Source organism: Apis dorsata, unplaced genomic scaffold (assembly GCF_000469605.1).
Source record: "Apis dorsata unplaced genomic scaffold, Apis dorsata 1.3 scaffold_726, whole genome shotgun sequence".
NCBI lineage: Eukaryota > Metazoa > Arthropoda > Insecta > Hymenoptera > Apidae > Apis > Apis dorsata.
In genome coordinates this window covers 91,577-104,850 of record NW_006263892.1, presented here as the reverse complement: position 1 = coordinate 104,850, position 13,274 = coordinate 91,577, and the positions used below count along the sequence as shown (strand labels likewise).

The 13,274-nt window shown below is 43.1% G+C and overlaps 1 protein-coding gene and 1 long non-coding RNA gene across 2 annotated transcripts in view; one reads left to right on the top strand and one right to left on the bottom strand.

The window, feature by feature from the left end:
* Positions 1-724: 724 nt before the first annotated feature.
* Positions 725-13,274, top strand: part of LOC102680958 (MOXD1 homolog 2-like) — a 14,299-nt gene continuing 1,749 nt past the window's right edge. Inside the window, exons 1-5 of the mRNA XM_006622573.2 lie at positions 725-943; positions 8,274-8,360; positions 9,552-9,734; positions 10,883-11,335; positions 11,887-12,080. Coding sequence (XP_006622636.1) covers positions 758-943; positions 8,274-8,360; positions 9,552-9,734; positions 10,883-11,335; positions 11,887-12,080 — 1,103 coding nt within the window. The 5' untranslated portion in view covers positions 725-757. The remainder of the gene's footprint in view (positions 944-8,273; positions 8,361-9,551; positions 9,735-10,882; positions 11,336-11,886; positions 12,081-13,274) is intronic.
* The window catches only part of LOC116186459, an 8,034-nt gene continuing 7,014 nt past the window's right edge, over positions 12,255-13,274 (bottom strand). Inside the window, exon 2 of the long non-coding RNA XR_004151461.1 lies at positions 12,255-12,417. This is a non-coding gene — a long non-coding RNA (uncharacterized LOC116186459). The remainder of the gene's footprint in view (positions 12,418-13,274) is intronic.

The following is a 13,274-nucleotide window of genomic DNA, read 5'->3' as shown; positions in this document are numbered from 1 at the left end:
CGAGTCGAAGGGAAATATTCGTTTGCAAGAATAGTAGTCACGATCAAACCTAACCCGATCCATTTCATTTCTAAGCGTTGAAACTCTCGATGCTCCGTTACCAACGTTGACTAATCAACTTACGATTTCGTTCGTTTCCTTGGAAAATAAAAATAGAAAAAAATGAAACGAGTGATGGCGCGATGCCATCGGGGGCGGTGGTGCAGGGCAGGCTTAGTCTAAAAGCGACCGGAGGGGGTAGAGTCTTCGATAATGGGACACAGGTTAACGCGGCGTACACGGGAACGCTTTTTCCCCTTTCGAGATGGCTCTGCCCGTAACTGCAATATGCGATTTCGGCCGGTGGCAGGGGATATTGCGAAATAAAAAGGGTTAAATTAAAAATTCTCGGTCGAATGCGCCGCTCCTTCGGCCGAGCAACCTCTGAGAATACGCCTGCGGAATTTGAACGTGAAAGAGAGTTTCCAACCAACCCCCCCTTCCTCCCTCCCTCCTGCTTCTCTTTATCCTCCTCATTCCTCCGGTAACCCGAAGGCTTCGACTTTTATAACAAGTTCGGTATAAAAGACGGGCCTTTGTGCCTTCGTAAGCCGTCCTTATCGATATTTTTCGATAACAAAAATGAAGGAGCAGGGTTCGTGGATCCCCTTAACCGGGTCTCGACTCTCGGCCAGAAAGAGAGAGAGAGAGAGACTCCATCATCCCTCGAACGCGAAATTCAGCAAGTTTTTCCTTCTTTGTGTTCCAGAACGACACGATGCAAGTGGTTTGGCAATATCACGTCGAGGAACCGGTGTCCGCCGCCGGAGTTTTGCCGGATCACGACGCCATCCGGGGATCGAGGCCCCTTTATCTGGTGCAAAGGGACGCTCAACCGAGGCCAACGTCGCGCAACCAAGAGGCCGAGCCACCGCTTCAAACGTGGGACATATTGAACCAGCAGGTTGGTATCGTATTCTATCCATCCTTTGCTGGGCTCAAACGCGATCGATTTAACAGATCGCGTCGCCGTTCGTATTCCGCGCGATGCCGTCGTAGAGCGGAACCACCGCGGTTGGTTGGTTCTTGGACGGGTCCGACGATGTGCGAAACCGACACGGGGAATCGTGTGGGCGGAAAATTATGGTGTAATACGAGCCATTGCGCGGCGGATAATATGATTATACGTGGAGGGAGGATACGGTGCGATGGAACGCGTCTTACGTATGCATAATGATAGAGAGGCAGGCGTAGGTGGTAATAATGTAATGGATAGGTGTTCGCCGGACTTTAATCGTTAAGGGTTAAGTCGAAAGGTAGGTGAGAACCGGCCAATTTGTATTTTGTGCGACTTGTATACAGGGTGAGTCGTAAAAGAGGAATTTATGAAAAAAAAAATCTTGAAATCGTAGTCTTCGATATTATAATGAATTTTAGGAATCACATCTCTGTATGCGTGAATTCGGTTTAAGATTTTGTTACAAATTTGTCTTGTAGATATGTGTGTCTCTCTCTCTCTCTCTTTCTCTTTATGTTGTTTATCCAATTATTCAAGGAACAGTTGGCGCATAGTAACACAAGGCACATAGTGGCGAGGGAACGAGCTTAATATTCATCGAGACGACGAAGGAGTTTCTGTGGAAAGGCGATTAAAGAGTTTTAATTACGGGCTGGAAACGTAGTGTCAACGATATCATATTAAACTCGATTCTCCGTAGAAGCTACTTTTCCAAAAGCTCCCCGTATCCGTGAGTTTACTCTCCACAGGGGAAGTCTGTCGGACGAAATGAATCGCGCCAGCTCCGATTCGTCGCTATGACACTCTGGTTCCATCGAACTTCGATAATGCCTTTGAAGTTATTAGACACATTCGTCCCGTAACCGTGGCTATTAAAATTTAATTGTAATTGAACGAGAACGCGGTGGAAAGTTTTCAGAGAAATTGCATCAGACGATGGCTGGCCGTCTAATATCCTCGCGACGAATCTTCGCGCGAATTTTCGCCACGATAATGGTCTTTAATTAACCATCTGTATCCGTGAAATGCCAATTTCAGTAATTTGGATAAATTTTATATAAAAAGAAAAAGAATTCTTAATTACCATTTCTCTAATTTTAATATCCAACTATTTCTTGTTAACAAAATTATAAATTCGTAACAAAACTATAACTTTAATTTTCCTTTATCAATCTCTACAATAATGGTTTGATTAAAAATTTAATAAATTCAAAATTGAACAAATTTGATATTTATATATAAAAAAAAAAGGAATTCTTAATTACCATTTCTCTAATTTTAATATCCAAATATTTCTTGTTAAAAAAATTATAAACTCGTAATATAAAATATCAAACGTAACAATCTTAATTTTAAAAAAATCTAAAAATCAAAATTTCCAAGGGAACTCCCGAACGCAATTTCAAACCTCTACACCCGCTAATTTGGCCGGTCGTTGGCAATCCGCTCGCGCGCAGGAGGGTCATTACTCGCCCTCTTCGTTCCTTCGAAGGCGGCCCGTTCCCTTTCGTTTTATTGTACTCGAGCGGCGATACTCTTCGCGGTCGATTCAGTCACGCTTCTGTTTCGCGAGCGCGTTTGCACCACTCTTCCTCCTCCTCGGGCACGCGGTTCGAAAAGGAGGAGGGGAGGGCGAAAGGAAAGGAGAAGAAAAAGGACAGACGGAAAGGAGACAGAGATCGAAGGCAAGCGAGAGGGAACGAGATAAAGCGAAGCGTGGCACGGTTGCGCGGCGAGATGAATGTTCGAACCCGTTTAACGTTCAGCCTGGTACGAGTGGATTTTTATCGGATGCAAGCCGCGAAGCATTGTGCGCCGAATTTATGAGAGCATAAATCTTAACCGGGTCACATCCGGCAAAAACTATTCGTTCATTAGCGTCGCCGGGTCATAGATTACGGTTGGACGCTATCGCGGGGATCGGACAATGCTAATTCCACGGGCTGCCGAGCTTTTGCTTATATAGTTTATATACACCGGCCAAGGTAGGGATGATCCGGTGTACACGGATTTATACTCCCTCCCTGTTTCGACAACGAGCCAGGGATGGATCGATCATCCGCGTGAATAACGAAGATGAAAAACAGTCGATCTGTTCTCTGTCAGCCAGGAATACCAAGAGAGCAGGGTTGTAAGGGTAGCTAGACGGACGTCGTAAACACGGGGATTGCGAATGCACGAACGATCCGTGCGAAATACGACGATACGAAAGGAGGAGACGTGCAAGTTATCAGTCAGGTGTCTTTTCGATGGCGATCGATCGGCGAAAAATCGGGAATTTTCGACGAATCTCTCTCTCTCTCTCTCTCTCTTTCTCTCTCTCTATCGTTTCCATTCGTACGGGGAAATTTCCAACGACGAGGAATGCTCGCGAGTGTACGTATCGCGTCTGATAAATGGCACTTTCGATATTTTTGCGCGATTCAATCGAGCGACGCGTGTCAACGAGTCCGGTAATGGAAACGAACGAAGCTGGGTCCGGCATTATCAGAAAAAGGCCGGGTGATGAAATAATAAATTGGAATTACGGGGAGGCGGGGAAGAGGAGCGGGTCGAAACCGAACAACGCTAATTTCATCAGTTCTGTTTACAATTTCGCGTCAAAACGGGGGATCGGGAAACTGGGCTGTTTCGATGCTCATCATGCTGTAACAAATTACCGCGTCTCTCAACTGGAAAGGAATTACTCGCTCGCAAATGGAACGATCCTCTTTTTTCTTTTTTTTTTTTTTTTTTTTTACTTCGATATTCAATGAAATTGGACGCGCTCTCGCCACGATGCTTTTTTCCTCCTCTCTGGAATCACCATTGGATCGTCGTCGTATCGTTGTACGTTCTCGCGAGAACAATAAATTTTAATAAAAAACGAGGATTAAATTTTGACGTTTTAACGAGACGTCTATACGTCATAACGCGATGAGAGAAATTTAGAGAGAAATTTTCAAGCGTGGATGTTTGTGCGATTTGTAGAAATACTGTTGTAAATATGCGTGGTAATACGTGGTCGGATTCAACGTTGAGAGGCCTCGTTTAATTTCCAAGTTTCCTCGACCAAGTTGAACGGTATGCTATTATAGTGTACTACAACTAGTTGCCACTATCGTGAAACTCATACATGGGTTTAGTTTTCAATCCTCTGTTTGTGAGATCGGAATCAATTCTCAAACGCTAGCAACTTGATTATTCGTTACTCGATCAAATTCTCGATTATCCAATTTTCATTCATCTATTTCACAACAATTTCTTTAAAAAAAAAAATATCGTACTTTGCTACGATACCACGTCAAGTTTCTTCAAGACTTCTTAATTCCGACAATCATTCGATTAATGGTTACTTTCTTGAAAAGACAAAAACGTAATCGCAGTTTCAATCAACTCAGGAAACTTCTCTTCTTCTTCTTCTTCTTCGTTCTTCGCCAAAGACATTCAGATACGACGCAACATTGTGCGTGATATCGCTTATCTACAACCATTCCTTTTCTCCCATTCCTTACTTCTTTCTTATGAGAATGCTACTTGTTCTCCGTTAACTACGCACGCGGAAGTTTCATGCCGGTCGAATAACTTTTGTATCACGGCGAGATGAATATGAATGTCTGGAGGCGCAAAGAGAAAGTGAGAGAGAGAGAGGCCAGCTTGTTAGAACGGATTTCGCATTCATTCCGGACCAACCACCCTTTCTCCGGCGATACTTTTTTCGCGGCTCACTCTCGAGTCGAAAGGGAAACTTTGCCGACGAGAGAGCGCCAAATTTGCCTCGGGCGGATGCCGTTTTCGCGCCTCATCGTCACCCTTGTTGCCTCGTGAATTTATATAATACCGCATCCTGTCTCCCTTTTTCCTCTCCCCAAACATCGTTTGCATACCATTATCACGACACCATGGGATTATTTCGCATTTTTAGTGGAGAAGCAGTGTACAGGGTGTTGAAGAGATTGTAGGCAGAAAATTTATGGATGAGATAATTCTTATTGGATAGTGGATCTATCAAGTTGCAAATCAAAACGATTCTACTATCGTTAAATAAATCGTTTGGAAGATATAAATACACATTCGCGATTCATTTCCAAGTTAAAATTTGAAAAATCAGCATTTATTTTATTTCTACTGTTCTGCGCTTCGTCCATCGCAAAATCGAAAATCTTTTCTTGTTTTTGATTCAATTTTCATAATCATCTTCCTCTAAAATTTTCTATCCCACGTTCACGAATCTCATATGAATGAATGAACCTTTCGTTTCGAAGAAATTTCAGTTAACGTTCGCAAGAAACGCACCAGTTTCCACGAACTACCAAGTTCATTAGCGATGGCATTCGTCATCAATCATAGCCCGGGGTAAAACGTGGCCGGTGAAAGGACACGCCATCGTTCTTCATTCCCGATATAGTTATTTCAGAGGATTCTATCTTGCTCGAATTTCTGTTATATATCTTCGCTGTCTCGCGGCACAACCAGACACGTTTCCACGCTAGCTAGCTCCTGTATATTTTTTTTTTCTTCTTCTTCTTTCCTCTCATTTCTTATTTCCTCTCTACAACTTTTCAACGGGCCTCTTTCACTCGCACTAATTCCTCCTCCGCATCAGAGATGTATCAGATGTCAGAGATTTGGAGAGGGGGATCGCGACGGCGTTATTAGTTATTTATAGGAGCGCAACAGCGTGGATGGAAGGGGAGAAAAAAAAAGTTGGCGCCGCGATGAGAAAAGGGCGAAACTCGGCGAAGTGGCCTCGGCCGAGTAACGTAAAACGCGTTTTTATGTGGGCCGACGTTCAAAGGAAGCCACCCATTTGAAACGCATAGCACGCGAGACGCGGCTGGGATAATTATCGTCTCTTCTCTCTTTCCAAGAAATTCACGGGGAGAGGGGAAAAAGCGGCCAAGGATGAGACGTGTCATGAATCGCTCTCCTCCCCTTTTATGCATATTTTAATTCATAAACCGGGCTTACCGTGGATTCGTTTACGCGTCTTTAATAACGTTTCATCCAGGATTTTATCAAAATGAATTAAACGCGAATGCGAGAAGGAAAAATTGCCGTTGGAATTCTATGCAAGTTGAAATTTTTACACACAGGAATAGATGTATTTATTCATTGGAAAATAAAAGTGGAACCGTTCCGTATCCATCTCTTACTTTGAATATAAGTAAATAATAATCTTTTACATAGTAAAAATTTCGATTCCTGATAAACCAAAACGCCAAATTCATTTACAATTCATCCATATTTTCCAACAAAACACAGGCACAACACTCCTATTTTAAAATACTTGAAAAATATTGGCAATCTACGCGTACCCTCTCGCAAAATTCCAATACCAACTCCTCGGTATGCAATTTCTCGACCTATCCTCGCATATCGAAACGATCACGTATCCTACCGCGTGTATCGAGATCATCGTATCGAAGTCGACTGAGGGAAATCGTTCGGCGGGAAACACAGGCAGAAGCCCGGAGGAATCGTAAACACGGGTCCAAATCTTGGCCGTGCCCGGGGCGCCGTTCACCATATTCGACCGCAAAACAATAAACGCAGAGTCGTCCTTCCCGGTAATCTTGACATCGATAATTTCGGAGAAACGCGTGGGAGAAGCCGGAGGCGGGCTCGAAGGTGCACGGCCGCGAAAAAAAGAATCGCAATTTTCTCTCGGGATCGCGCACGTACCCCGCGGCTCCAACCTTTCGTTTCCGATTTCTTTTTCTTTCTTCTCTCCTCTTCTCTTCTCTTTTCTTCTCTTCTCTTTTCTTTTCTTTTCTTCCAGATCTTTTTCGGCGTAAAACGCACTACTCGGTTCGACGAGGATTTTTCTCTCCGATCTCGGTTTTAAGACGCCTTCTCAATCGTAATCGCGCGGCAAAATGGAGGAGGAATCGTCTTCGGATCGTCTCCGTAACGTTAAAGATGGAATATCGGAGGGCAAAGATTAAATTTGTTCAATACGCCCTTTTGTGCTCCCTTTTGCGGACAATTGCGATCCTCGCAAGCGGTTGGAAATTCACGTCAAATATCCGTCGTTTTATCCGATGGTAATATATGCTTTGAGAAGGAATCCTTTTTGTGGTGGAAGCTTGACCACTGAAAACGACGATAAGCTATCTTTTTTTCTGTTAAGAAAAAAGAAGCTTGGAAGAATTTGTAATTTAAACCCCATTTCCTTTCAACCTGCGCAAATTTAATTCTCCAAAAAATTCACTTAGGATTGATTTTTTTCCAAAAGGAAAACTAAGCTTTTATTCATTTATATTTATTCCAATTCTATATTTATTTCCTTCAAATTATTTTCTTCTTAGAAATTAATTAATATTTTTCGTAATATTCATCTCGAATTATAAAGAATAATTTGCGGTAAAAATTTCACGTTTCAAATATTCGTTTTCGAAGAGAAAAGAAAATGAAACACGAGGATACGACTTCGTCCGTGCAGAATCGTCGAAAACAGCGATGGTTCCGCTCGTTTCGCAGGGGGAGCACGTCCCATGCAGCTAAAATCGTTGGCCGGGATTAAGTTCGTCACGAATAGTCGGCGGAAACTCGGTCGAAGATAGTTGCAATTAGAAAAACAGTTTGGAGGCTGACAGTCCGATGGCAACCGTTGTACCTCGCTAAATACCACGTTACTCCATTAACGGGAGCACAGACAGATCCATACCGTTCCCTATCAGTTTCGTGCAGCATGGGGGATGAGCTTTCGACCGTGTTGTGCGCCACTCTCCACAGAGCGTTAACATTTGAGAAATTTTGAGAAAGTATTAACTCGTGGCTTAACAACGTCCATCCTTGTCCAATCTCGATTCCTTTCTTCCTCGTATCGTGTGTGCAATCATCTGTTTCAGATATATCTGAATAGATGTCCTGTTTTATTAGGATTGCTTGAAATTGGGAATTTTTGTTGAGAGGAGGCAAATCTATGCAGATTCGATCGACGTCTTGAATTTGATGGATTTTTTCATCCGTATATCTCTCTCTCTCTCCTTCTCTTCTCAAATGGAAATTTCAAAAATTCGCTGATCAAATTACTTTTGAATTTTAAATATTATTATCTGCACTGTATCAGAGACGTGGGTTGAAAGTAATCTGGATCGGGTGGACGAGAACTAATTATTTAAAATAATAATAATAATCGTATAGTTTTCTCGTTGTAAAATATAAAGTTTGAATTTTCGGAAAAAAAAAGAAAAAAAGTAGTTAATTTATCGTAAAAGTTTTCCATCTTCGAAACAACATCTCGCGGAATTAAGCTCGTTTAACCAACCATCGTCTTCGAATTACTTTGCAGGTACGCTTACCCAAGGGACAAGACACGTTGCTTTGGTGCCGCGTTCTTAGGATGCCAAACATTGATCACAAACACCACGTCGTCAAGGTAAGTTCACCTCCACAGCTATAACCTACTTACCAGCAGCAACCCTCCCACGCCGCGTCTTACGCATCCCTAACCCATCTAAACTTGATTAAACCTGGAACGTACGAACGGATTCCCGTCGACGTGGGAGCTGTCAAGCATCGGAGAGATCTCCCCCGGTTTGTCGGCTCGTCGAAATTCTCGCGAATTTCTTATCAAGATTCAGAGAACGATCGTTTCACCCCACCATTTACCCTTAATCTCGCCTTCCATTACGAGCGACGAATGATAGAAACGCGAATACCGAAAATACCCTTTCGAGAAAAGAGGGGAGGCGAGATTTATTAGAATTTATTTTTAAACGCAGTCCCTTTTTTCTCTCTCTCTCTCTCTCTCGTTTCACTTCGTATCTTTAGATGGTTCGCGTCTCGTGCGGAATCATTCGACGAATTTGTTCTCTATTCTCGACCGTGACACGCCAAAAATTGGAAATACACGTCTCGTGGTTTCGACCTACATATCACGTATATATATTTTAAACGAGCGATCGAACGAGAGACGTGTGACAGTCGATCTGTAAAATCTGTATAACCGCGAGTCGATTTCGCGTTAGTAACGACGGCAGGATTCGTGTGGAAAGTATTTTGGGATCTAATTTAAATTTATCCTCACGCCTCGTATATTTATCGTTATGTTAAATTATCGCGCCTAATTTAATTCGTAATTTTTCCTTTATATGCAATTCGGAATGATATCCGAGATATCCGATGATCCTCGATTATTTCGATATTTAAAAATCGCGGAAACAGAGGCGATATTTTCCCTGTAATCGTGATATCGTAACGTGAAATCGTACGATATTTGTGAATCAATCGTTCCTGACCGCGTGTAACGCGATTACGTTCTAACGAAATTTCAGAGAACAATTCTCTTCTGTTCAACGATTTATCCTTCGATTCATCGAGATGTAGATGCATACTCGCCAATACAGGGAACACGTGGTTAACATTCTTTCGAGCGTTGCGATTCATATCGGTTCAAAGGCGCACGTCAAAAGATCTCTGATTTTTATCGAAGATGCAATCGCGCTCCAACGATGAATTAAGTTCTTCAACGAGACAGCGGCTCCTTTTTTCCTTTTCTTTTTCCCCCTTCATTTGTTCGTCTGACAGGTGTTGGATGTAACGCCGTTGTGTCTCGTTCCTTTTTCAGCACGAGCCTGTGATACAACCCGGAAGTCACGATTACCTGCATCACATGACTTTGTACGAGTGTCGTGGGGATCAGGGACAATTGGAATCCGCAGCGAAGACGTCAGGCAGTGTTTGCTATCAGTCCAATCAGCCGTCTCTTCAATGTAATACAATCGCCGCTATCTGGAGTCTGGGCTCCGAGGTATGCTACGTGACACATTTAAATGTAAATTAAGAATTAAACAAACTTCCCCTTCGGGAGAGGGAGGTCGAAAAATAAATTTCGAAGGCAGAAAAAAAAAAAAAGAAAAGAAAAATTGGTTCGATCTCGGTTCGAGCGCTCGGACGTTGAAGCTGGATTGATTGAAATTTATCAAATAAATTCGAAATACACGATATCTGGAACCTGTAATTCTCGCGTGGAGAATATCATTTCAAAGTCGGTTTTTAATTTTATTCATTTATTCGTAGATCTCTTTTCCTTCTTTTTTTTCCTTTTTTTTCTTTTTTTTCTTTTAATTATTCCACGTAGGCAGAAGTGGTTTCGCGTGTACCAGCAATTAAATCGTGACACGATGTCGCGTGCGAGATTAACCGGTGTCCCCGCGATCAGTCGCATCTTCGCAGGGTGTTCGTGTTACCAGCGACCACGAAGAAACGAGTTCGTGGCCGATCTCTCTCTCTCTCTCCCTCCCTCTCTCGCCCCCCTCCGCATTGGTATGCATTACACAAAACCCGGAATTACCGCGATATATACCCGCATCCAACCACCGTGTGTCTCTCTTATGCTCGTCCCAAGATGACGTCGGATTAACATTCGTGGACACTGATTTATCCACCGTGTAATTATCCTCGGTCGGTGATTCAAATCTCGATTATATCTCCAATGATTTATACGTGCGATTAAATCACCTCCGCTTATTCCACTTTACATACATATTCTTCCGCTATATAAATAAATAACGCGTACGAGAATCGCTAATTATTCTCGCGATTGTAAATTGATTATTTCCAAAATTTCCTAGACTTTTCTTTTTTTTTTTTTAAACAGTAAATCATCGATTCAAATCGTTCCATTCGTTCGAAGAATCCTCGACAAGCATCATAAAAATACCATAAAAATATCATAAAAATAAAAAATATCATAAAAAGTCGACGAGTGAGCGTTTCGAAAAGACTTCTGCCTCGAAGACAATAATTCATCGAGCGAATAGTCCGAAACAAGAAGCAGCGTAACCATTTGTACAAAGACCTTCGACGAGCGTTCCACAAATCCGAACGCTCCCGATTCGTCCCATTCCCAACGCGGCGCATAATCGAGCGCGTTCGCCACGGTTTTTCTTTTCGCAGGGGTTCAATTACCCGGCCGAGGCCGGCTACGCGCTGGATCCGCACACGGGACCTCGCTACTACATGCTCGAGACCCACTACGCGAATCCTCAGATGGACGCGTTCATAAGCGACAGTTCCGGGCTGCGTTTGCATTACACGGACAAGTTGCGCACCCACGACGCCGGGATTCTGAGCGTCGGCATCGACCCCAATTGGAGGCACATCATACCGCCAGGCCAAGCGGAGGTGGTATCCGAAGGTCACTGCATCTCGGACTGCACCGGGCACACGATACCCAACAGCGGCATCAACATATTCGCCGTCATCATGCATACGCATCAACTGGGGAGGAAGGTCAGATTGCGTCAGATAAGATCAGGCGAGGAGCTGCCACCCATTGCGTCCGACACCAATTACGATCCCAGCTATCAGGAGTATCGGAAGCTGCAGAAGCCCGTCAGGGTCTATCCGGTGAGTCGTTTGCAGTCCCTTCTTTAAATGATTTGCCTCGATCCCAGAAATTTTGATCGAAATTTTGATAGGGAAACTGAAAAGTAATTTACTTTATGTGTTTCGTGTAAGTTTGAGAGTATTTTCGAGAGATGAATCTTCGGGATAGGGGTGAAACGTTCAATAATTTATTTAACGTTTATAATTTATCAAAATTAATTTTCTTGATTTATACTTACTGTTATTCTGATCGCACGAACTGAAAATTGGATTACGTCCTGATTTAAACGCCGATCTCAGAAATTTTGAATACCGATGGAGGGAAGTTGTCGTTTCTTTCGCCGATCGAATTGGAAATCAAGTAATTTAGTTTAGCGATGTGTCTTGTGATGCGTGTATTTTTGAAGATGAATCTTCGAGATAAGGATGAAACGTTCGATAATTCGTCTAGCGTGTTTAATTTATCAAAGTTAAAAATAGATTACGTGGATAATCTCGATTTATTATTATCGTGATTCCGATCGATGGAAAACGATTACATTACAATCGATTCGACGATATTTTCGTTCCAGGGCGATCATTTGGTGGCCGAATGCACGTACTCGTCTAAATCGAGGCAAGCAATCACGCTCGGCGGTCTGACAACGAGGGAAGAAACTTGCCTGGTGTCCACTCTTTATTATCCCCGCATCGAGCTGTCGCTCTGCTACTCTCTCCCTTCATTACCAACGGTTCTGCAGAGTTTGGGGATCCAAAAGCTGATGCAGTGAGTATTTGTCATAACGTTTTCCAGCCCTTGTTTAAATATCGACAACGATTTTCGAAGCACGTTCGGATCGTTCACCCGCGAGACAAACGAGACAGCTCGGTCGATTCGAATTTTGCGAAATAATCACGCGGACGTCGCTCTCGTTTCACTTTCTTCTTTCTACTTTTTTTGTATTTTTATTTTTTTTTCGAATCGAGAGAGAGAGAGAGAGAGAGCGAGAGACAGAGTTCAAAGACCGTTTCATATTAATTTACACGGGACGGTTGATACCACGTTAATGATCACGACGCATGACCACCACCATCACCCACCACACACACACACACACACAAAGCTACGACCAGACGTTCGCTCCTTTTACTCTGATTACTTTAAATTGGCAATTAGGGACGGCGATGGCCCGTGCGTCACGACCGCCACGACCTGTCGTTAGCTCAACGAGCGCCGGTTATATTGCGCCAGACGCATCGTTTATTGCATTACGTAATGTTACGTGTGTCACGAAGACGCTTCCTGGCGACGTGTCACGAACCTTAATGTAACAAGCGTCCTGTTTCGCTAAACACACTCCGGGTTACATTGAATACCGTAGTTAAATTACTGTTATTACTACCACTAATATCGGCAGGTCGTTGCCTAGTTGGGTCGTTAACTCCGGCCAGAGATCATTGTCATCTTCGCGTGACATCGCGGTTAAATTGCCGCATCGGTCGAAGAGGGATGCGAGCAACGCCTCTATATTTCAATATAACCATACACCTGTTACCCATCCATTGTCCCGACTCGTTGTTAACCGAACCATCAAACTAATTACCCTCTAAATACTTGAACGATCATCTTGTTATAATTAGAACCACATCCTCTTCGCGTATCTTCCTTCAAGTTGTTCGAAAACTAGATCGATTATTCTTCTTAGTTCTTTCCTTTCCTTTTTCTTTTTTTTTTTCTCTGTCACTCGTATACGTTAAAAAATACTCGAAAGAGCCGAGTGTCCCATTAAAATAGTTCCAAGCTCTCTTTTATTTTACCACCTTCGCACCGACGCCTCCACCTTAAGAAAACGTTCGCCAAGAAAATTTCTCGTCCAAGAAAGAAAATAATGCATGCACGACGTGCATTTTCTCCAAAAAGCTTTGGCAACAAGCTTTGTTTCCGCAAACGAGCGTGCATTCGCGATGCTGGTCACGAGAG